The sequence below is a fragment of the Stigmatopora argus genome, chromosome 4 (assembly GCF_051989625.1).
Source record: "Stigmatopora argus isolate UIUO_Sarg chromosome 4, RoL_Sarg_1.0, whole genome shotgun sequence".
In the NCBI taxonomy this organism is placed as follows: Eukaryota; Metazoa; Chordata; class Actinopteri; order Syngnathiformes; family Syngnathidae; genus Stigmatopora; species Stigmatopora argus.
Window position 1 is genome coordinate 21,648,675 of NC_135390.1, and position 25,335 is coordinate 21,674,009.

Here is a 25,335-nt window from a genome sequence, read left to right on the forward strand (position 1 = left end):
ATAAAAATGTGAAAATCCATGCCGAAATTCGCAAGCAGAAGCCACGCCCCTTTCCCCCGCTTGCTACTAGGACTCAGCACAGAAGTAAAAAAATTAAGATATTTTTTTAAAATAATAATAAAAAATAAATAAGTAGTCAACAAGTAGGGAAGTGCACAAAAAACAATAAACAAATAATCAAGAAATAAGTTGTAAATAAATCAGTAGCCAACATAATAAGTAGGAATAACTACAACAAACAAACAGATAAATGATTAAAAAAATATTTATAATAAATAAATAGTCAACAAAATAAATAAGTAGGGAAGTGCACAAGTAACAATAGACAAAAAATGAATAATGACAACAAATAATAAATAAATAATCAAGAAGTAAGTTGTAAATAAATCAGTAGCCAACATAATAAGGAGGAATAACAACAACAAACAAACAGATAAATGATTTAATAAAAAATAAAATAAGTAGTCAATAACATAAAGGAGGTAAGTGCACAAATAACAACAAACAAAAAATAATGACAACAAATATTAAATAAAAAACAAATAATTCATCAATAAGTCAGTAGCCAACATAATAAGTAGGAATAACAACAACAAACAAACAGATAAATGATTTAAAAAATTAAGTAGTAAAGTAGGGAAGTGCACAAATAACAACAATAAACAAAAAATATCAATGAATAATGACAACAAATAATAAATGAATAATCAAGAAATAAGTTGTAAATAAATCAGTAGCCAACATAATAAGTAGGAATAACAACAACAAACAAGCAAAAGGTTAAATGATTTAAAAAAAAATATATAGTCAATATGAATAAGTGGTCACATTAATTATCTCCACAAACAACAGATTGAAATATAATAACACCGATTTAATTATGATCCAAATAATTGTCTAACACACACACACTTATTTTTGGTTTCTCAAATGTTCATCTAATTTGACTTAGACAGGTAGATGCATTATTAAAATAACAGCTAGATACTTTATCAAAATAATATATATTCACATGAGCGCGTTTGTCATTTAACCGGATTAACAGATATCGAATGACAGCCTGGATGAAGTGAAAGGACGCTCGAAGTACACAAAGTAAAGAGACGGACGGCAACAGGTATTGAATCACCTTTATTGAATAGAACTGCCATTAAAACGAAACGCAACCCGTCTATTTATTGCTCAAGGGCGCAAATCTTTTGATGCGTTTCCAGATTTCCTTCATCTTCAGCCCGTAAATGATGGGATTCAACAACGGATTGTACACTAATATTTGCAGGCTCAAAATGAGGCGCAGAATTTTGGACAACTTGATCTCCACCACGGCCACCATGAGGTCGAGGATAATAAAAAAGGTGAACAGGATCAAAACCATCACGTGCGGTAGACACGTTTCGACGGCCTTGGCGCGAACTTCCCCGCGGCTGCGGAACGCCACCCGGAAGATCCTGACGTAGGTGAAGAGGATGAAGACCATGGGGAGGAAGACTACGTTGATGATGCCGAAGAAGATCAGCACCACCAGGAACGTGGGGTTCTTGCTGTGAACTTTGGCCACCGTGGTGTTGCAAAAAATCCCCTCTAAAACCAAGCCGATGAGTTTTTGTTGGGACTGAAGGATGATGACAACCGCGACGAAGCAGGCGGGGAGGAACCAGGCCAGGGCCAAGTAGACGCACACCCGCGTTTTCCCCATCACGATGGCGTACTGCAGCGGTCGGCAGATGGACACGTAGCGGTCGTAAGCCATGGTGGACAGGAGCATTAAATCGGTGGCGGCCAAGCTGTAGAAAATGAAAACCTGCAACAGACAGCCCGAGTAGGAGGCGACCTGTCGGCGGGAGAAGACGTCTACCATGAGTTTGGGGTAGACGGTGGTGCTGAGCAAAATGGAGTTGAGGGACAACGCCGCGATGAAGACGTACATGGGCTCGTGAAGGCTGGGGTGGATCTTCACCACGTAGATGATGACGCAATTGGACGACACGATCAGGAAGTAGAAGAGGACCCACAGCGAGAAGTAAAGGTAGCGGAACTTCTCCAAGTCCACGTAGCCGCCGAGAACCAGGGTCATGGTTCCGTTCCATTGCGCCATGGCGACATGGTCGAGTGCCGCCAGGGGTGCTGGCGACGGGTAGATGAAGACGTTCGGTGAAGGACGAGGGGGCGGGGGGGGGCGATGGCTGGTGATTGGTCGTCGGGGCGGCGAGGTGTTCCTTATCTTTGCTGGGGTGACTGAAGCCCCGCCCCCAAGGCGGAATTCTGACGGCGAGCGATGTTGATGTTGAAGAAAAACATGGAGTGTTTTTTGCAATTTTTGCATATTTTCAACGAGCTCTCGAGCCGCATGCGGCTCCCGATTTTGGCTCTTTTTTGTGTATACTGTGGTTCTTTGCCCCGTTTCATGTTTTTCTTGTTTTTATTCTGTCTTAAACCAGGTGGTCCGGTGATGCGTGGTTAGTGTGGCGGTCTTGCAGTTCAAGGGTCCTGGGTTCGAATCCAGGTCAGACCTCATTGTGTGGAGTTTGCATGTTCTCCCTGGGCCTGCGTGGGTTCCTTGTGGGTATTCTGGTTTCCTTTTCCACATTCCAAAGATATGTTAGGCTAATTGCATGCGAAATTGCTTTTGTTTAAACCTAGGAGGCCCAGTGTACAAGTGGTCGGCGTTTTGGCCTCACAGTTCAGGGGTCCTGGGTTCAAATCCAGGTCAGTCCTAATTGTGTGGAGTTTGCATGTTCTCCCTGGGCCTGCGTGGGTTCCTTGTGGGTACTCTGGTTTCCTTTTCCACATTCCAAAGACATGCTAGGCTAATTGTATGCTAAATTGCTTTTGTTTAAAGCTAGGAGGCCCGGTGTGCAAGTGGTCGGCGTTTTGGCCTCGCAGTTCAGGGGTCCTGGGTTCGAATCCAGGTCAGTCCTCATTGTGTGGAGTTTGCATGTTCTCCCTGGGCCTGCGTGGGTTTTTCCAGGGTACACTTGTTTCTTTCCACATTCCAAAGACAGGCATGCTAGGCTAATTGTATGCTAAATTACTTTACTTAAAAGGCCCGGTGAACTAGTGGTTGGCGTGTTGGCCTTGCAGTTTAGGGGTCCTGGGTTTGAATCCAGGTCATTCCACCTGGCTTGCATGGGTTTTCTCCGGGTACTACGGTTTTCTCCCACATCCCAAAAACATGCATGCTAGGCTAGATGCCTAACAGTCTAAATTGTTTTAGCGTAAAAGGTTGTTCATCTCCTTGTGCCCTCTGATTGGCTGCCCACCAATCGCTAGCTGGGATAGGCTCCAGCACCCCCCGTGACCCTTGCTAGGAGGCCCGGTGGACGCGTGGTTGGCGTTTTGGCCTCGCAGTTCAGGGGTCCTGGGTTTGAATCCAGATCAATCCTCATTGTGTGGAGTTTGCATGTTCTCCCTGGGCCTGCGTGCGTTCCTTGCGGGTACTCTGGTTTCCTTTTCCACATTCCAAAGACATGCTAGGCTAATTGTATGCTAAATTGCTTTTGTTTAAAGCTAGGAGGCCCGGTGAACAAGTGGTTGGCGTTTTGGCCTCGCAGTTCAGGGGTCCTGGGTTCAAATCCAGATCAATCCTCCTGTGTAAAGTTTGCATGTTCTCCCTGGGCCTGCGTGGGTTCCTTGCGGGTACTCTGGTTTCCTTCCACATTCCAAAGACAGGCATGCTAGGCTAATTGTATGCTAAATTACTTTAATAAAATGCTAGGAGGCCCGGTGGACAAGTGGTTGGCGTTTTGGCCTCGTAGTTCAGGGGTCCTGGGTTCGAATCCAGGTCAGTCCTCATTGTATGGAGTTTGCAGGTTCTCCCCGGGCTTGTGTCGGTTTTCTGCAGGTACTCCGGTTTCCTTCCACAACCCAAAAAGATGCAGGCACTTATTTGATGGCTTTGTTAAAACTTTTTTCTCCCGTTTAATCACCTTTAAACCCTAATTTTTTTTTTAATGTATTATTTCAATCTTATTGGTCGTAACCAAAACATCGTGGTGGAACGTCAACAAATGATGAAATATGAAAATGTTTTGTTTTCAAACTCTAATTATTGACGGCTTCACTCATTAATCTTGTTGACAGAAGACTTCTGGTTTAACGCGTGTCAACGAGGCAAAACAAGCTCCGCCCAAGGGAACCGCTAATGACCACCTAGAGTTCCCATTTGTGGTTTATGTTTGGTGTTTTTCAGACCAAGTTCCCCCATGAGAGGACGTCACTGTGACCACCGGCCAAACATTTCCTGGCCCCCTGGGACTGACCTTGTTTTGACACTCGCTATCACTCACTAGCCGTTAGCGTCCTACGGGATCAATCAAGCTAATGAGCTAAGACGAATGAAGCTAGGAAACGACACTGTGACATCATTGGTTCTTCCCTCAGGCCCAGATTGTTATTTCTTCAATCTTTTTGGACTGTAATGGTGCTTTTAATATTCTGAGATTTTCTAGTACGTAGCATAGTCAAGACCTCTACTAACAAATGCCTCTCGGTACAAAATCTTCAGGTTAAGAAAGCCTTGGATGTGCAAATGAGCGTCCCAATATACAAAGAAAAGATCCAAGTTACGAAATACCCTAAAACTTAAATGGATTTCCTGGATTGGGTTATTTTGAAAATGTCAACTGTTTACTTCCACTTTGAGTCTCAAAAAATAACAACAACAACCCTTTTGGTACTGCACTGCATCAAAAGAACATGTTTTTGCATACATTAGTACATTTTTTTATCATTTTCTTTCATCTTGGTCTGTTACTCACAACTTCCATACAAAAGCAGGACACTAATTTTTGAAGGGTTTAGTTGGTCAGCATTTATTTTACTAATACATGGTCATTTTTTTAAACGAAAAAGCCTTACTATACTGTGTCATTTTTTTAAGAAAAAAGCCTTACTATACTATGTTGTTTTTTACGTAAAAAGCCTTACTATACTATGTCGTTTTTTACGAAAAAACCCTTAGTATATTAAGGGTTTTTTCCTAAAAAAACGACATAGTATAGTATGTCATTTTTTTACAAAAAAGCCTTACTATACTATGTTGTTTTTTACGAAAAAAGCCTTACTATACTATGTCATTTTTTACGAAAAAAGCCTTACTTTACTGTCATTTTTTTACGAAAAAAGCCTCACGATACTATGTCATTTTTTACGAAAAAAGCCTTACTATACTATGTTGTTTTTTACGAAAAAATTCTTACTATACTATGTTGTTTTTTACGAAAAAAGCCTTACTATACTATGTCATTTTTTACGAAAAAAGCTTTACTATACTATGTTGTTTTTTACGAAAAAAGCCTTACTATACTATGTTGTTTTTTACGAAAAAATTCTTACTATACTGTGTTGTTTTTTACGAAAAAAGCCTTACTATACTATGTCATTTTTTACGAAAAAAGCCTCCCTATACTATGTCATTTTTTACGAAAAAACCCTTAGTATAGTAAGGGTTTTTTCATTAAAAGACGACATAGTATAGTATGTCGTTTTTTACGAAAAAAGCCTTACTATACTATGTCATTTTTTTACGAAAAAAGCCTCACTATACTATGTCATTTTTTACGAAAAAAGCCTTACTATACTATGTCGTTTTTTACGAAAAAAGCCTTACTATACTATGTCATTTTTTTAAGAAAAAAGCCTTACTATACTATGTTGTTTTTTACGAAAAAAGCCTTACTATACTATGTCATTTTTTACGAAAAAAGCCTCAATATACTATGTCATTTTTTACGAAAAAACCCTTAGTATAGTAAGGGTTTTTTCATAAAAAAACGACATAGTATAGTATGTCGTTTTTTACAAAAAAGCCTTACTATACTATGTCTTTTTTACGAAAAAAGCCTTACTATAATATGTCATTTTTTATGAAAAAAGCCTCAATATACTATGTCATTTTTTACGAAAAAACCCTTAGTATAGTAAGGGTTTTTTCATAAAAAAACGACATAGTATAGTATGTCGTTTTTTACAAAAAAGCCTTACTATACTATGTCGTTTTTTACGAAAAAAGCCTTACTATACTATGTCATTTTTTACAAAAAAGCGTTACTATACCATGTCGTTTTTTACGAAAAAAAGCCTTACTATACTATGTAATTTTTTTAAGAAAAAAGCCTTACTATACTATGTCGTTTTTTACAAAAAAAGCCTCCCTATACTATGTCATTTTTTACGAAAAAACCCTTAGTATAGTAAGGGTTTTTTCATTAAAAAACGACATAGTATAGTATGTCGTTTTTTACAAAAAAGCCTTACTATACTATGTCGTTTTTTACGAAAAAAGCCTTACTATACTATGTCATTTTTTTACGAAAAAAGCCTTACTATACTATGTCGTTTTTGAAGAAAAATAGCCTTACTATACTATGTCATTTTTTAAAGAAAAAAGCCTTACTATACTATGTCGTTTTTTAAAGAAAAAAGCCTTACTATACTATGTCGTTTTTTTAAGAAAAAAAGCCTTACTATACTATGTCGTTTTTTAAAGAAAAAAGCCTTACTTTACTATGTAGTTTTTTAAGAAAAAAAGCCTTACTATACTATGTCGTTTTTTAAAGAAAAAAGCCTTACTATACTATGTCGTTTTTTAAAGAAAAAAGCCTTACTATACTATGTCGTTTTTTTAAGAAAAAAAGCCTTACTATACTGTGTCGTTTTTAAGAAAAAACCCCTTACTATACTATGTCGTTTTTTTTAAGAAAAAAGCCTTACTATACTATGTCGTTTTTTAAGAAAAATAGCCTTACTATACTATGTCGTTTTTTAAAGAAAAAAGCCTTACTATACTATGTCGTTTTTTTAAGAAAAAAGCCTTACTATACTATGTTGTTTTTGAAGAAAAATAGCCTTACTATACTGTCGTTTTTTAAGAAAAATAGCCTTACTATACTATGTAGTTTTTTAAGAAAAAAAGCCTTACTATACTATGTTTTTTTTTTAAGAAAAAAAGCCTTACTATACTATGTCGTTTTTTTAAGAAAAAAGCCTTACTATACTATGTCGTTTTTTTAAGAAAAAAGCCTTACTATACTATGTCGTTTTTTAAAAAAAAAGCCTTACTATACTAGGTCGTTTTTTTAAGAAAAAAGCCTTACTATACTATGTCGTTTTTTTAAGAAAAAAGCCTTACTATACTATGTCGTTTTTTAAAAGAAAAAAAGCCTTACTATACTATGTTGTTTTTGAAGAAAAATAGCCTTACTATACTATGTCGTTTTTTAAAGAAAAAAAGCCTTACTATACTATGTCGTTTTTTAAGAAAAATAGCCTTACTATACTATGTCGTTTTTTAAAGAAAAAAGCCTTACTATACATGGTCGTTTTTAAGAAAAGAGCCTTACTATACTATGTAGTTTTTAAAGAAAAAAAGCCTTACTATACTATGTCGTCTTTTAAGAAGAAAAGCCTTACTATACTATGTCGTTTTTTTAAGAAAAAAAGCCTTACTATACAATGTCGGTTTTTAAAGAAAAAAAGCCTTACTATACTATGTCGTTTTTTAAAAGAAAAAAAAAGCCCTACTATACTATGTCGTTTTTGAAGAAAAATAGCCTTAGTATACTATGTCGTTTTTTAAAGAAAAAAGCCTTACTATACAATGTCGTTTTTTAAAGAAAAAAGCCTTACTATACATGGTCGTTTTTAAGAAAAGAGCCTTACTATACTATGTAGTTTTTAAAGAAAAAAAGCCTTACTATACTATGTCGTGTTTGAAGAAAAATAGCCTTACTATACTATGTCATTTTTTAAAGAAAAAAGCCTTACTATACTATGTCGTTTTTTAAAGAAAAAAGCCTTACTATACTATGTCGTTTTTTAAAGAAAAAACCCCTTACTATACTATGTCGTTTTTTTAAGAAAAAAGCCTTACTATACTATGTCGTTTTTTAAGAAAAATAGCCTTACTATACTATGTCGTTTTTTAAAGAAAAAAGCCTTACTATACTATGTTGTTTATTTAAGAAAAAAGCCTTACTATACTATGTCGTTTTTCAAAAGAAAAAAAGCCTTACTATACTATGTCGTTTTTTTTAAAGAAAAAAAGCCTTACTATACTATGTCGTTTTTTAAAGAAAAACTGCCTTACTATACTATGTCGTTTTTTTAAGAAAAAAGCCTTACTATCCTATGTCGTTTTTTTAAGAAAAAAGCCTTACTATACTATGTCGTTTTTTTAAGAAAAAAGCCTTACTATACTATGTCGTTTTTTTAAGAAAAAAGCCTTACTAAACTATGTCGTTTTTTAAAAGAAAAAAAGCCTTACTATACTATGTCGTTTTTGAAGAAAAATAGCCTTACTATACTATGTCGTTTTTCAAAAGAAAAAAAGCCTTACTATACTATGTCGTTTTTTTAAAGAAAAAAAGCCTTACTATACTATGTCGTTTTTTAAAGAAAAATAGCCTTACTATACTATGTCGTTTTTTAAGAAAAGAGCCTTACTATACTATGTCGTTTTTTTAAGAAAAAAACCCTTACTATACTATGTCGTTTTTTTAAGAAAAAAGCCTTACTATACTATGTCATTTTTTAAAAGAAAAAAAGCCTTACTATACTATGTTGTTTTTGAAGAAAAATAGCCTTACTATACTATGTAGTTTTTTAAGAAAAAAAGCTTTACTATACTATGTCGTTTTTTAAAGGAAAAAAAGCCTTACTATACTATGTTGTTTTTGAAGAAAAATAGCCTTACTATACTATGTCGTTTTTTTAAGAAAAAAGCCTTACTATACTATGTCGTTTTTTTAAGAAAAAAGCCTTACTATACTATGTTTTTTTTAAAGAAAAAAAGCCTTACTATACTATGTCGTTTTTTTAAGAAAAAAGCCTTACTATACTATGTAGTTTTTTAAGAAAAAAAGCCTTACTATACTATGTGTTTTTTTTTAAAGAAAAAAAGCCTTACTATACTATGTCGTTTTTTTAAGAAAAAAGCCTTACTATACTATGTCTTTTTTTTAAGAAAAAAGCCTTACTATACTATGTCGTTTTTTTAAGAAAAAAGCCTTACTATACTATGTCGTTTTTTTAAGAAAAAAGCCTTACTATACTATGTCGTTTTTTTAAGAAAAAAGCCTTACTATACTATGTCGTTTTTTAAAAGAAAAAAAGCCTTACTATACTATGTTGTTTTTGAAGAAAAATAGCCTTACTATACTATGTCGTTTTTTTAAGAAAAAAAGCCTTACTATACTATGTCGTTTTTTAAGAAAAATAGCCTTACTATACTATGTCGTTTTTTAAAGAAAAAAGCCTTACTATACTATGTCGTTTTTTAAAGAAAAAAGCCTTACTATACTATGTCGTTTTTTAATAAAAAAGCCTTACTATACTATGTCGTTTTTTTAAGAAAAAAGCCTTACTATACTATGTCGTTTTTTAAAAGGAAAAAAAGCCTTACTATACTATGTTGTTTTTGAAGAAAAATAGCCTTACTATACTATGTCGTTTTTTAAGAAAAATAGCCTTACTATACTATGTCGTTTTTTAAGAAAAATAGCCTTACTATACTATGTCGTTTTTTAAAGAAAAAAGCCTTACTATACTATGTCGTTTTTTTTAAGAAAAAAGCCTTACTATACTATGTCGTTTTTTTAAGAAAAAAGCCTTACTATACTATGTCGATTTTTAAAAGAAAAATAGCCTTACTATACTATGTTGTTTTTTAAGAAAATTAGCCTTACTATACTATGTCGTTTTTTAAAGAAAAAAGCCTTACTATACTATGTCGTTTTTTTTAAGAAAAAAGCCTTACTATTCTATGTCGTTTTTTTGAAGAAAAAAGCCTTACTATACTATGTCGATTTTTAAAAGAAAAATAGCCTTACTATACTATGTCGTTTTTTAAGAAAAATAGCCTTACTATACTATGTCGTTTTTTAAGAAAAATAGCCTTACTATACTATGTCGTTTTTTAAAGAAAAAAGCCTTACTATACTATGTCGTTTTTTTTAAGAAAAAAGCCTTACTATACTATGTCGTTTTTTTTTTAAAAAAGCCTTACTATACTATGTTGTTTTTGAAGAAAAATAGCCTTACTATACTATGTCGTTTTTTTAAGAAAAAAAGCCTTACTATACTATGTCGTTTTTTCAGAAAAATAGCCTTACTATACTATGTCGTTTTTTAAAGAAAAAAGCCTTACTATACATGGTCGTTTTTAAGAAAAGAGCCTTACTATACTATGTCGTTTTTTTTTAAAGAAAAAAGCCTTACTATACTATGTCGTTTTTTTTTTTTAAAAAGCCTTACTATACTATGTTGTTTTTGAAGAAAAATAGCCTTACTATACTATGTCGTCTTTTAAGAAGAAAAGCCTTACTATACTATGTCGTTTTTTTTAAGAAAAAAGCCTTACTATACTATGTCGATTTTTAAAAGAAAAAAAGCCTTACTATACTATGTTGTTTTTGAAGAAAAATAGCCTTACTATACTATGTCGTTTTTTAAAGAAAAAAAGCCTTACTATACTATGTCGTTTTTTAAGAAAAATAGCCTTACTATACTATGTCGTTTTTTAAACAAAAAAGCCTTACTATACATGGTCGTTTTTAAGAAAAGAGCCTTACAATACTATGTAGTTTTTAAAGAAAAAAAGCCTTACTATACTATGTCGTCTTTTAAGAAGAAAAGCCTTACTATACTATGTCGTTTTTTTAAGAAAAAAAGCCTTACTATACTATGTCGGTTTTTAAAGAAAAATAGCCTTACTATACTATGTCGTTTTTTAAAGAAAAAAGCCTTACTATACTATGTCGTTTTTTAAAAGAAAAAAAGCCTTACTATACTATGTTGTTTTTGAAGAAAAATAGCCTTACTATACTATGTCGTTTTTTTAAGAAAAAAAGCCTTACTATACTATGTCGTTTTTTAAGAAAAATAGCCTTACTATACTATGTCGTTTTTTAAAGAAAAAAGCCTTACTATACTATGTCGTTTTTTAAAGAAAAAAGCCTTACTATACTATGTCGTTTTTTAATAAAAAAGCCTTACTATACTATGTCGTTTTTTTAAGAAAAAAGCCTTACTATACTATGTCGTTTTTTAAAAGGAAAAAAAGCCTTACTATACTATGTTGTTTTTGAAGAAAAATAGCCTTACTATACTATGTCGTTTTTTAAGAAAAATAGCCTTACTATACTATGTCGTTTTTTAAGAAAAATAGCCTTACTATACTATGTCGTTTTTTAAAGAAAAAAGCCTTACTATACTATGTCGTTTTTTTTAAGAAAAAAGCCTTACTATACTATGTCGTTTTTTTAAGAAAAAAGCCTTACTATACTATGTCGATTTTTAAAAGAAAAATAGCCTTACTATACTATGTTGTTTTTTAAGAAAATTAGCCTTACTATACTATGTCGTTTTTTAAAGAAAAAAGCCTTACTATACTATGTCGTTTTTTTTAAGAAAAAAGCCTTACTATTCTATGTCGTTTTTTTGAAGAAAAAAGCCTTACTATACTATGTCGATTTTTAAAAGAAAAATAGCCTTACTATACTATGTCGTTTTTTAAGAAAAATAGCCTTACTATACTATGTCGTTTTTTAAGAAAAATAGCCTTACTATACTATGTCGTTTTTTAAAGAAAAAAGCCTTACTATACTATGTCGTTTTTTTTAAGAAAAAAGCCTTACTATACTATGTCGTTTTTTTTTTAAAAAAGCCTTACTATACTATGTTGTTTTTGAAGAAAAATAGCCTTACTATACTATGTCGTTTTTTTAAGAAAAAAAGCCTTACTATACTATGTCGTTTTTTCAGAAAAATAGCCTTACTATACTATGTCGTTTTTTAAAGAAAAAAGCCTTACTATACATGGTCGTTTTTAAGAAAAGAGCCTTACTATACTATGTCGTTTTTTTTTAAAGAAAAAAGCCTTACTATACTATGTCGTTTTTTTTTTTAAAAAAGCCTTACTATACTATGTTGTTTTTGAAGAAAAATAGCCTTACTATACTATGTCGTCTTTTAAGAAGAAAAGCCTTACTATACTATGTCGTTTTTTTTAAGAAAAAAGCCTTACTATACTATGTCGATTTTTAAAAGAAAAAAAGCCTTACTATACTATGTTGTTTTTGAAGAAAAATAGCCTTACTATACTATGTCGTTTTTTAAAGAAAAAAAGCCTTACTATACTATGTCGTTTTTTAAGAAAAATAGCCTTACTATACTATGTCGTTTTTTAAACAAAAAAGCCTTACTATACATGGTCGTTTTTAAGAAAAGAGCCTTACTATACTATGTAGTTTTTAAAGAAAAAAAGCCTTACTATACTATGTCGTCTTTTAAGAAGAAAAGCCTTACTATACTATGTCGTTTTTTTAAGAAAAAAAGCCTTACTATACTATGTCGGTTTTTAAAGAAAAAAAGCCTTACTATACTATGTCGTTTTTTAAAAGAAAAAAAGCCCTACTATACTATGTCGTTTTTGAAGAAAAATAGCCTTACTATACTATGTCGTTTTTTAAAGAAAAAAGCCTTACTATACTATGTCGTGTTTGAAGAAAAATAGCCTTACTATACTATGTCATTTTTTAAAGAAAAAAGCCTTACTATACTATGTCGTTTTTTAAAGAAAAAAGCCTTACTATACTATGTCGTTTTTTTAAGAAAAAAACCCTTACTATACTATGTCGTTTTTTTAAGAAAAAAGCCTTACTATACTATGTCATTTTTTAAAAGAAAAAAAGCCTTACTATACTATGTTGTTTTTGAAGAAAAATAGCCTTACGATACTATGTCGTTTTTTTAAGAAAAAAAGCCTTACTATACTATGTCGTTTTTTAAGAAAAATAGCCTTACTATACTATGTCGGTTTTTAAAGAAAAAAGCCTTACTATACTATGTTGTTTATTTAAGAAAAAAGCCTTACTATACTATGTCGTTTTTCAAAAGAAAAAAAGCCTTACTATACTGTCGTTTTTTTTAAAGAAAAAAAGCCTTACTATACTATGTCGTTTTTTAAAGAAAAATAGCCTTACTATACTATGTCGTTTTTTTAAGAAAAAAGCCTTACTATACTATGTCGTTTTTTAAGAAAAAAGCCTTACTATACTATGTCGTTTTTTTAAGAAAAAAGCCTTACTATACTATGTCGTTTTTTTTTAAGAAAAAAGCCATACTATACTATGTCGTTTTTTTTAAAAAAAAAGCCTTACTATACTATGTTGTTTTTGAAGAAAAATAGCCTGACTATACTATGTCGTCTTTTAAGAAGAAAAGCCTTACTATACTATGTCGTTTTTTAAAGAAAAAAAGCCTTACTATACTATGTCGTTTTTTAAAAGAAAAAAAGCCTTACTATACTATGTCGTTTTTGAAGAAAAATAGCCTTACTATACTATGTCGTTTTTCAAAAGAAAAAAAGCCTTACTATACTATGTCGTTTTTTTAAGAAAAAAGCCTTACTATACTATGTTTTTTTTTAAGAAAAAAGCCTTACTATACTATGTCGTTTTTTTAAGAAAAAAGCCTTACTATACTATGTAGTTTTTAAGAAAAAAAGCCTTACTATACTATGTGTTTTTTTTTAAAGAAAAAAAGCCTTACTATACTATGTCGTTTTTTTAAGAAAAAAGCCTTACTATACTATGTCGTTTTTTTAAGAAAAAAGCCTTACTATACTATGTCGTTTTTTAAAGAAAAAAGCCTTACTATACTATGTCGTTTTTTAAAAGAAAAAAAGCCTTACTATACTATGTTGTTTTTGAAGAAAAATAGCCTTACTATACTATGTCGTTTTTTTAAGAAAAAAAGCCTTACTATACTATGTCGTTTTTTAAGAAAAATAGCCTTACTATACTATGTCGTTTTGTAAAGAAAAAAGCCTTACTATACTATGTCGTTTTTTTGAAGAAAAAAGCCTTACTATACTATGTCGATTTTTAAAAGAAAAAAAGCCTTACTATACTATGTTGTTTTTGAAGAAAAATAGCCTTACTATACTATGTCGTTTTTTAAAGAAAAAAAGCCTTACTATACTATGTCGTTTTTTAAGAAAAATAGCCTTACTATACTATGTCGTTTTTTTAAAGAAAAAAGCCTTACTATACATGGTCGTTTTTAAGAAAAGAGCCTTACTATACTATGTAGTTTTTAAAGAAAAAAAGCCTTACTATACTATGTCGTCTTTTAAGAAAAATAGCCTTACTATACTATGTCGTTTTTTAAAGAAAAAAGCCTTACTATACATGGTCGTTTTTAAGAAAAGAGCCTTACTATACTATGTAGTTTTTAAAGAAAAAAAGCCTTACTATACTATGTCGTTTTTTTAAGAAAAATAGCCTTACTATACTATGTCGTTTTTTAAAGAAAAAAGCCTTACTATACATGGTCGTTTTTAAGAAAAGAGCCTTACTATACTATGTAGTTTTTAAAGAAAAAAAGCCTTACTATACTATGTCGTCTTTTAAGAAGAAAAGCCTTACTATACTATGTCGTTTTTTTAAGAAAAAAAGCCTTACTATACTATGTCGTTTTGTAAAGAAAAAAGCCTTACTATACTATGTCGATTTTTAAAAGAAAAAAAGCCTTACTATACTATGTTGTTTTTGAAGAAAAATAGCCTTACTATACTATGTCGTTTTTTAAAGAAAAAAAGCCTTACTATACTATGTCGTTTTTTAAGAAAAATAGCCTTACTATACTATGTCGTTTTTTAAAGAAAAAAGCCTTACTATACATGGTCGTTTTTAAGAAAATAGCCTTACTATACTATGTAGTTTTTTAAGAAAAAAAGCTTTACTATACTATGTCGTTTTTTAAAGGAAAAAAAGCCTTACTATACTATGTTGTTTTTGAAGAAAAATAGCCTTACTATACTATGTCGTTTTTTTAAGAAAAAAGCCTTACTATACTATGTCGTTTTTTTAAGAAAAAAGCCTTACTATACTATGTTTTTTTTAAAGAAAAAAAGCCTTACTATACTATGTCGTTTTTTTAAGAAAAAAGCCTTACTATACTATGTAGTTTTTTAAGAAAAAAAGCCTTACTATACTATGTGTTTTTTTTAAAGAAAAAAAGCCTTACTATACTATGTCGTTTTTTTAAGAAAAAAGCCTTACTATACTATGTCTTTTTTTTAAGAAAAAAGCCTTACTATACTATGTCGTTTTTTTAAGAAAAAAGCCTTACTATACTATGTCGTTTTTTTAAGAAAAACGCCTTACTATACTATGTCGTTTTTTAAGAAAAAAGCCTTACTATACTATGTCGTTTTTTAAAAGAAAAAAAGCCTTACTATACTATGTTGTTTTTGAAGAAAAATAGCCTTACTATACTATGTCGTTTTTTTAAGAAAAAAAGCCTTACTATACTATGTCGTTTTTTAAGAAAAATAGCCTTACTATACTATGTCGTTTTTTAAAGAAAAAAGCCTTACTATACTATGTCGTTTTTTTAAGAAATAAGCCTTACTATCCTATGTCGTTTTTTTAAGAAAAAAGCCTTACTATACTATGTCGTTTTTTTAAGAAAAAAGCCTTACTATACTATGTCGTTTTTTTAAGAAAAAAGCCTTACTAAACTATGTCGTTTTTTAAAAGAAAAAAAGCCTTACTATACTATGTCGTCTTTTAAGAAAAATAGCCTTACTATACTATGTCGTTTTTTAAAGAAAAAAGCCTTACTATACATGGTCGTTTTTAAGAAAAGAGCCTTACTATACTATGTAGTTTTTAAAGAAAAAAAGCCTTACTATACTATGTCGTTTTTTTAAGAAAAATAGCCTTACTATACTATGTCGTTTTTTAAAGAAAAAAGCCTTACTATACATGGTCGTTTTTAAGAAAAGAGCCTTACTATACTATGTAGTTTTTAAAGAAAAAAAGCCTTACTATACTATGTCGTCTTTTAAGAAGAAAAGCCTTACTATACTATGTCGTTTTTTTAAGAAAAAAAGCCTTACTATACTATGTCGTTTTTGAAGAAAAATAGCCTTACTATACTATGTCGTTTTTCAAAAGAAAAAAAGCCTTACTATACTATGTCGTTTTTTTAAAGAAAAAAAGCCTTACTATACTATGTCGTTTTTTAAAGAAAAATAGCCTTACTATACTATGTCGTTTTTTAAGAAAAGAGCCTTACTATACTATGTCGTTTTTTTAAGAAAAAAACCCTTACTATACTATGTCGTTTTTTTAAGAAAAAAGCCTTACTATACTATGTCATTTTTCAAAAGAAAAAAAGCCTTACTATACTGTCGTTTTTTTTAAAGAAAAAAAGCCTTACTATACTATGTCGTTTTTTAAAGAAAAATAGCCTTACTATACTATGTCGTTTTTTTAAGAAAAAAGCCTTACTATACCATGTCGTTTTTTTAAGAAAAAAGCCTTACTATACTATGTCGTTTTTTTAAGAAAAAAGCCTTACTATACTATGTCGTTTTTTTAAGAAAAAAGCCTTACTAAACTATGTCGTTTTTTAAAAGAAAAAAAGCCTTACTATACTATGTCGTTTTTGAAGAAAAATAGCCTTACTATACTATGTCGTTTTTCAAAAGAAAAAAAGCCTTACTATACTATGTCGTTTTTTTAAAGAAAAAAAGCCTTACTATACTATGTCTCTTTTTAAAGAAAAATAGCCTTACTATACTATGTCGTTTTTTAAGAAAAGAGCCTTACTATACTATGTAGTTTTTTTAAGAAAAAACCCCTTACTATACTATGTCGTTTTTTTAAGAAAAAAGCCTTACTATACTATGTCATTTTTTAAAAGAAAAAAAGCCTTACTATACTATGTTGTTTTTGAAGAAAAATAGCCTTACTATACTATGTAGTTTTTTAAGAAAAAAAGCCTTACTATACTATGTCGTTTTTTAAAGAAAAAAGCCTTACTATACTATGTTTTTTTTAAAGAAAAAAAGCCTTACTATACTATGTCGTTTTTTTTAAGAAAAAAGCCTTACTATACTATGTAGTTTTTTAAGAAAAAAAGCCTTACTATACTATGTGTTTTTTTTTAAAGAAAAAAAGCCTTACTATACTATGTCGTTTTTTTAAGAAAAAAGCCTTACTATACTATGTCTTTTTTTTAAGAAAAAAGCCTTACTATACTATGTCGTTTTTTTAAGAAAAAAGCCTTACTATACTATGTCGTTTTTTTAAGAAAAAAGCCTTACTATACTATGTCGTTTTTTTAAGAAAAAAGCCTTACTATACTATGTCGTTTTTTAAAAGAAAAAAAGCCTTACTATACTATGTTGTTTTTGAAGAAAAATAGCCTTACTATACTATGTCGTTTTTTTAAGAAAAAAAGCCTTACTATACTATGTCGTTTTTTAAGAAAAATAGCCTTACTATACTATGTCGTTTTTTAAAGAAAAAAGCCTTACTATACTATGTCGTTTTTTTAAGAAAAAAGCCTTACTATACTATGTCGTTTTTTAAGAAAAAAGCCTTACTATACTATGTCGTTTTTTTTAAGAAAAAAGCCTTACTATACTATGTCGTTTTTTAAAAGAAAAAAAGCCTTACTATACTATGTTGTTTTTGAAGAAAAATAGCCTTACTATACTATGTCGTTTTTTTAAGAAAAATAGCCTTACTATACTATGTCGTTTTTTAAAGAAAAAAGCCTTACTATACTATGTCGTTTTTTTTAAGAAAAAAGCCTTACTATACTATGTCGTTTTTTTAAGAAAAAAGCCTTACTATACTATGTCGATTTTTAAAAGAAAAATAGCCTTACTATACTATGTTGTTTTTTAAGAAAATTAGCCTTACTATACTATGTCGTTTTTTAAAGAAAAAAGCCTTACTATACTATGTCGTTTTTTTTAAGAAAAAAGCCTTACTATACTATGTCGTTTTTTTGAAGAAAAAAGCCTTACTATACTGTGTCGATTTTTAAAAGAAAAATAGCCTTACTATACTATGTTGTTTTTTAAGAAAAATAGCCTTACTATACTATGTCGTTTTTTAAGAAAAATAGCCTTACTATACTATGTCGTTTTTTAAGAAAAATAGCCTTACTATACTATGTCGTTTTTTTTAAAGAAAAAAGCCTTACTATACTATGTCGTTTTTTTTTAAGAAAAAAGCCTTACTATACTATGTCGTTTTTTTTTAAAAAAAGCCTTACTATACTATGTTGTTTTTGAAGAAAAATAGCCTTACTATACTATGTCGTTTTTTTAAGAAAAAAAGCCTTACTATACTATGTCGTTTTTTCAGAAAAATAGCCTTACTATACTATGTCGTTTTTTAAAGAAAAAAGCCTTACTATACATGGTCGTTTTTAAGAAAAGAGCCTTACTATACTATGTCGTTTTTTTTAAAGAAAAAAGCCATACTATACTATGTCGTTTTTTTTTTAAAAAAAGCCTTACTATACTATGTTGTTTTTGAAGAAAAATAGCCTTACTATACTATGTCGTCTTTTAAGAAGAAAAGCCTTACTATACTATGTCGTTTTTTAAAGAAAAAAAGCCTTACTATACTATGTCGTTTTTTAAAAGAAAAAAAGCCTTACTATACTATGTCGTTTTTGAAGAAAAATAGCCTTACTATACTATGTCGTTTTTCAAAAGAGAAAAAGCCTTACTATACTATGTCGTTTTTTTTAAAGAAAAAAAGCCTTACTATACTATGTCGTTTTTTAAAGAAAAATAGCCTTACTATACTATGTCGTTTTTCAAAAGAAAAAAAGCCTTACTATACTATGTCGTTTTTTTAAGAAAAAAGCCTTACTATACTATGTTTTTTTTTAAGAAAAAAGCCTTACTATACTATGTCGTTTTTTTAAGAAAAAAGCCTTACTATACTATGTAGTTTTTAAGAAAAAAAGCCTTACTATACTATGTGTTTTTTTTTAAAGAAAAAAAGCCTTACTATACTATGTCGTTTTTTTAAGAAAAAAGCCTTACTATACTATGTCTTTTTTTTAAGAAAAAAGCCTTACTATACTATGTCGTTTTTTTAAGAAAAAAGCCTTACTATACTATGTCGTTTTTTTAAGAAAAAAGCCTTACTATACTATGTCGTTTTTTAAAAGAAAAAAAGCCTTACTATACTATGTTGTTTTTGAAGAAAAATAGCCTTACTATACTATGTCGTTTTTTTAAGAAAAAAAGCCTTACTATACTATGTCGTTTTTTAAGAAAAATAGCCTTACTATACTATGTCGTTTTGTAAAGAAAAAAGCCTTACTATACTATGTCGTTTTTTTGAAGAAAAAAGCCTTACTATACTATGTCGATTTTTAAAAGAAAAAAAGCCTTACTATACTATGTTGTTTTTGAAGAAAAATAGCCTTACTATACTATGTCGTTTTTTAAAGAAAAAAAGCCTTACTATACTATGTCGTTTTTTAAGAAAAATAGCCTTACTATACTATGTCGTTTTTTTAAAGAAAAAAGCCTTACTATACATGGTCGTTTTTAAGAAAAGAGCCTTACTATACTATGTAGTTTTTAAAGAAAAAAAGCCTTACTATACTATGTCGTCTTTTAAGAAAAATAGCCTTACTATACTATGTCGTTTTTTAAAGAAAAAAGCCTTACTATACATGGTCGTTTTTAAGAAAAGAGCCTTACTATACTATGTAGTTTTTAAAGAAAAAAAGCCTTACTATACTATGTCGTTTTTTAAGAAAAATAGCCTTACTATACTATGTCGTTTTTTAAAGAAAAAAGCCTTACTATACATGGTCGTTTTTAAGAAAAGAGCCTTACTATACTATGTAGTTTTTAAAGAAAAAAAGCCTTACTATACTATGTCGTCTTTTAAGAAGAAAAGCCTTACTATACTATGTCGTTTTTTTAAGAAAAAAAGCCTTACTATACTATGTCGTTTTGTAAAGAAAAAAGCCTTACTATACTATGTCGTTTTTTTGAAGAAAAAAGCCTTACTATACTATGTCGATTTTTAAAAGAAAAAAAGCCTTACTATACTATGTTGTTTTTGAAGAAAAATAGCCTTACTATACTATGTCGTTTTTTAAAGAAAAAAAGCCTTACTATACTATGTCGTTTTTTAAGAAAAATAGCCTTACTATACTATGTCGTTTTTTAAAGAAAAAAGCCTTACTATACATGGTCGTTTTTAAGAAAATAGCCTTACTATACTATGTAGTTTTTTAAGAAAAAAAGCTTTACTATACTATGTCGTTTTTTAAAGGAAAAAAAGCCTTACTATACTATGTTGTTTTTGAAGAAAAATAGCCTTACTATACTATGTCGTTTTTTTAAGAAAAAAGCCTTACTATACTATGTCGTTTTTTTAAGAAAAAAGCCTTACTATACTATGTTTTTTTTAAAGAAAAAAAGCCTTACTATACTATGTCGTTTTTTTAAGAAAAAAGCCTTACTATACTATGTAGTTTTTTAAGAAAAAAGCCTTACTATACTATGTCGTTTTTTTAAGAAAAACGCCTTACTATACTATGTCGTTTTTTAAGAAAAAAGCCTTACTATACTATGTCGTTTTTTAAAAGAAAAAAAGCCTTACTATACTATGTTGTTTTTGAAGAAAAATAGCCTTACTATACTATGTCGTTTTTTTAAGAAAAAAAGCCTTACTATACTATGTCGTTTTTTAAGAAAAATAGCCTTACTATACTATGTCGTTTTTTAAAGAAAAAAGCCTTACTATACTATGTCGTTTTTTTAAGAAATAAGCCTTACTATACTATGTCGTTTTTTAATAAAAAAGCCTTACTATACTATGTCGTTTTTTTAAGAAAAAAGCCTTACTATACTATGTCGTTTTTTAAAAGAAAAAAAGCCTTACTATACTATGTTATTTTTGAAGAAAAATAGCCTTACTATACTATGTCGTTTTTTAAGAAAAATAGCCTTACTATACTATGTCGTTTTTTAAAGAAAAAAGCCTTACTATACTATGTCGTTTTTTTTTAAGAAAAAAGCCTTACTATACTATGTCGTTTTTTTAAGAAAAAAGCCTTACTATACTATGTCGATTTTTAAAAGAAAAATAGCCTTACTATACTATGTTGTTTTTTAAGAAAATTAGCCTTACTATACTATGTCGTTTTTTAAAGAAAAAAGCCTTACTATACTGTGTCGTTTTTTTTAAGAAAAAAGCCTTACTATACTATGTCGTTTTTTTGAAGAAAAAAGCCTTACTATACTATGTCGATTTTTAAAAGAAAAATAGCCTTACTATACTATGTTGTTTTTTAAGAAAAATAGCCTTACTATACTATGTCGTTTTTTAAGAAAAATAGCCTTACTATACTATGTCGTTTTTTAAGAAAAATAGCCTTACTATACTATGTCGTTTTTTAAAGAAAAAAGCCTTACTATACTATGTCGTTTTTTTTTTAAGAAAAAAGCCTTACTATACTATGTCGTTTTTTTTTTTAAAAAAAGCCTTACTATACTATGTTGTTTTTGAAGAAAAATAGCCTTACTATACTATGTCGTTTTTTTAAGAAAAAAAGCCTTACTATACTATGTCGTTTTTTCAGAAAAATAGCCTTACTATACTATGTCGTTTTTTAAAGAAAAAAGCCTTACTATACATGGTCGTTTTTAAGAAAAGAGCCTTACTATACTATGTCGTTTTTTTTAAGAAAAAAGCCATACTATACTATGTCGTTTTTTTAAAAAAAAAAGCCTTACTATACTATGTTGTTTTTGAAGAAAAATAGCCTTACTATACTATGTCGTCTTTTAAGAAGAAAAGCCTTACTATACTATGTCGTTTTTTAAAGAAAAAAAGCCTTACTATACTATGTCGTTTTTTAAAAGAAAAAAAGCCTTACTATACTATGTCGTTTTTGAAGAAAAATAGCCTTACTATACTATGTCGTTTTTCAAAAGAAAAAAAGCCTTACTATACTATGTCGTTTTTTTTAAAGAAAAAAAGCCTTACTATACTATGTCGTTTTTTAAAGAAAAATAGCCTTACTATACCATGTCGTTTTTTAAGAAAAGAGCCTTACTATACTATGTCGTTTTTTAAAAGAAAAAAAGCCTTACTATACTATGTTGTTTTTGAAGAAAAATAGCCTTACTATACTATGTCGTTTTTTAAGAAAAAAAGCCTTACTATACTATGTCATTTTTTAAGAAAAAAGCCTTACTATACTATGTCGTTTTTTTAAGAAAAAAGCCTTACTATACTATGTCGTTTTTTTAAGAAAAAAGCCTTACTATACTATGTTTTTTTTTAAGAAAAAAGCCTTACTATACTATGTCGTTTTTTTAAGAAAAAAGCCTTACTATACTATGTAGTTTTTTAAGAAAAAAAGCCTTACTATACTATGTTTTTTTTTTAAAGAAAAAAAGCCTTACTATACTATGTCGTTTTTTTAAGAAAAAAGCCTTACTATACTATGTCTTTTTTTTAAGAAAAAAGCCTTACTATACTATGTCGTTTTTTTAAGAAAAAAGCCTTACTATACTATGTCGTTTTTTTAAGAAAAAAGCCTTACTATACTATGTCGTTTTTTAAAAGAAAAAAAGCCTTACTATACTATGTTGTTTTTGAAGAAAAATAGCCTTACTATACTATGTCGTTTTTTAAAGAAAAAAAGCCTTACTATACTATGTCGTTTTTTAAGAAAAATAGCCTTACTATACTATGTCGTTTTTTTAAAGAAAAAAGCCTTACTATACATGGTCGTTTTTAAGAAAAGAGCCTTACTATACTATGTTGTTTTTGAAGAAAAATAGCCTTACTATACTATGTCGTTTTTTAAGAAAAAAAGCCTTACTATACTATGTCATTTTTTAAGAAAAAAGCCTTACTATACTATGTCGTTTTTTTAAGAAAAAAGCCTTACTATACTATGTCGTTTTTTTAAGAAAAAAGCCTTACTATACTATGTTTTTTTTTAAGAAAAAAGCCTTACTATACTATGTCGTTTTTTTAAGAAAAAAGCCTTACTATACTATGTAGTTTTTTAAGAAAAAAAGCCTTACTATACTATGTTTTTTTTTTAAAGAAAAAAAGCCTTACTATACTATGTCGTTTTTTTAAGAAAAAAGCCTTACTATACTATGTCTTTTTTTTAAGAAAAAAGCCTTACTATACTATGTCGTTTTTTTAAGAAAAAAGCCTTACTATACTATGTCGTTTTTTTAAGAAAAAAGCCTTACTATACTATGTCGTTTTTTAAAAGAAAAAAAGCCTTACTATACTATGTTGTTTTTGAAGAAAAATAGCCTTACTATACTATGTCGTTTTTTAAAGAAAAAAAGCCTTACTATACTATGTCGTTTTTTAAGAAAAATAGCCTTACTATACTATGTCGTTTTTTTAAAGAAAAAAGCCTTACTATACATGGTCGTTTTTAAGAAAAGAGCCTTACTATACTATGTAGTTTTTAAAGAAAAAAAGCCTTACTATACTATGTCGTCTTTTAAGAAAAATAGCCTTACTATACTATGTAGTTTTTAAAGAAAAAAAGCCTTACTATACTATGTCGTTTTTTAAGAAAAATAGCCTTACTATACTATGTCGTTTTTTAAAGAAAAAAGCCTTACTATACATGGTCGTTTTTAAGAAAAGAGCCTTACTATACTATGTAGTTTTTAAAGAAAAAAAGCCTTACTATACTATGTCGTCTTTTAAGAAGAAAAGCCTTACTATACTATGTCGTTTTTTTAAGAAAAAAAGCCTTACTATACTATGTCGTTTTGTAAAGAAAAAAGCCTTACTATACTATGTCGTTTTTTTGAAGAAAAAAGCCTTACTATACTATGTCGATTTTTAAAAGAAAAAAAGCCTTACTATACTATGTTGTTTTTGAAGAAAAATAGCCTTACTATACTATGTCGTTTTTTAAAGAAAAAAAGCCTTACTATACTATGTCGTTTTTTAAGAAAAATAGCCTTACTATACTATGTCGTTTTTTAAAGAAAAAAGCCTTACTATACATGGTCGTTTTTAAGAAAAGAGCCTTACTATACTATGTAGTTTTTAAAGAAAAAAAGCCTTACTATACTATGTCGTTTTTTTAAGAAAAAAGCCTTACTATACTATGTCGTTTTTTTAAGAAAAAAGCCTTACTATACTATGTCGTTTTTTCAAGAAAAAAGCCTTACTATACTATGTCCATTTTTTAAGAAAAAAGCCTTACTATACTATGTCGCTTTTTATTTTAAAAAAGCCTTACTATACTATGTGTTTTTTTAAGAAAAAAAAAGCCTTACTATACTATGTTGTTTTTTAAGATAAAAAGCCTTACTATACTATGTCATTTTTTACGAATAAAAGCCTTACTACACATGGTCATTTTTTACGAATAAAAGCCTTACTATACATGGTAATTTTTATTAACAAATAAAAGCCTTACTATACATAGTCTTTATTTTAGGAAAAAAAGCCTTACTATATACTCATTGTCATTTTTTATGAAAAGCCCACCTTCGTCCACTATCTCGTATTACTACACATGGTCATTTTTGAAGAAATAAAAGCCTTACTGTACATGTCGTGAAAGACCCCAATGCGGGGAAGGAGGCCAGGACTGGGAGTCTAGTGTACTATCAAAAACTTGAATTACTATGGAGGATTATCACAAAAGAACAAATACTTTGCAATGAAATAATAAAATCAAACCTGACGTGGGAGAATGGGGAAACGTGGACCACGAGACATGGACATGGACGTGAGCGTGAGCAACGCATGTGATCCAACAAAGACTGACAAACAAACAAACAAGGTTCAACTGGACAGGCATTGATTAACGAGTCAATCACAAACAGCTGGGTCACTCACACAACAGGCAGCAAGCAGGAGGGGCGTGACCGGGGAGATGACATGTGACTTCAATGGCCAATCACATGGGCAGGTTCCACTGGGGGGAAAAAACATAACAAAACCAATCCCTAACTTAAAGAAAAAAAGGCCTTCCTGTACATGGTTGTTTTAACAAATAAAAGCCCTACTATATATATATATATATGGTCATTTTTTAACAAAAAAAATACTATACGTGGTCATCTTTTTAAACAAATAAAAAGCCTTACAACATATGGTCTTTTATTAAGAAAAGAAAAGCCTTCCCATACATGGTCATCATTTTACACAAATAAAGCCTTACTATACCTGTTTTTATTTATTTATTTTTAGAAAAAAAGCCTTACTATACATAATCATTTTTTAAACAAATAAAAAACCTTAGTATACGTATATGGTCTTTAGGGGAAAAAACGTACTATACATGGTCGTTTTTTAACAAATAAAAAGCCTTACTATACATGTTTTTATTAGAGAAAAGCTTTTTGTGTTGTTGATAATGACGACAGGGCCTATGTCCGATTATTGTTATTATTATTATTATAGAAGTTTTTTAAGAAAAATGCCTTATTATACATGGTATTTTTTTTCTAAAAAAGCCTTACTATACATGGTCTTGTTTTTTTAA

The 25,335-nt window shown here is 29.5% G+C and overlaps 2 protein-coding genes across 8 annotated transcripts in view; both read right to left on the bottom strand.

Moving 5' to 3' along the window:
* Positions 1-177: 177 nt before the first annotated feature.
* On the bottom strand, positions 178-24,453 carry LOC144072653 (olfactory receptor 6N2-like). 2 transcript variants are annotated; one of them, XM_077597808.1, is made up of 2 exons: positions 24,392-24,453; positions 178-3,854 (listed from the first exon to the last, which is right to left on the bottom strand). In XM_077597808.1, the coding sequence occupies exon 2, from the start codon at positions 2,321-2,323 to the stop codon at positions 1,172-1,174; it is 1,152 nt and encodes a 383-aa protein (XP_077453934.1). In that variant the 5' UTR covers positions 2,324-3,854; positions 24,392-24,453; the 3' UTR covers positions 178-1,171. The 2 variants fall into 2 exon arrangements, with proteins under 2 accessions (XP_077453934.1, XP_077453933.1); XM_077597807.1 differs by lacking the exon at positions 24,392-24,453 and adding an exon at positions 5,093-6,768 and having other exon boundaries at positions 178-5,058.
* Positions 23,373-25,335, bottom strand: part of LOC144072650 (uncharacterized) — a 26,085-nt gene continuing 24,122 nt past the window's right edge. For 2 of the 6 annotated variants that reach the window (XR_013299870.1, XR_013299871.1), the window contains exons 18-19: positions 24,687-24,765; positions 23,373-24,610 (exon numbers count right to left, since the gene is read on the bottom strand). The gene's annotated coding sequence lies outside the window, so the exon portion shown is untranslated. Of the gene's footprint in view, positions 24,611-24,670; positions 24,766-25,335 lie in introns of those variants that run through there. The other 4 variants (XR_013299868.1, XR_013299869.1, XR_013299867.1 and 1 more) reach the window with 3 other exon arrangements.

What these genes read in the sequence shown, in the direction of transcription:
- LOC144072653 (XM_077597808.1), bottom strand. Translation starts at nt 2,323, where the DNA reads ATGCAAAAATTGCAAAAAACACTCCATGTTTTTCTTCAACATCAACAT.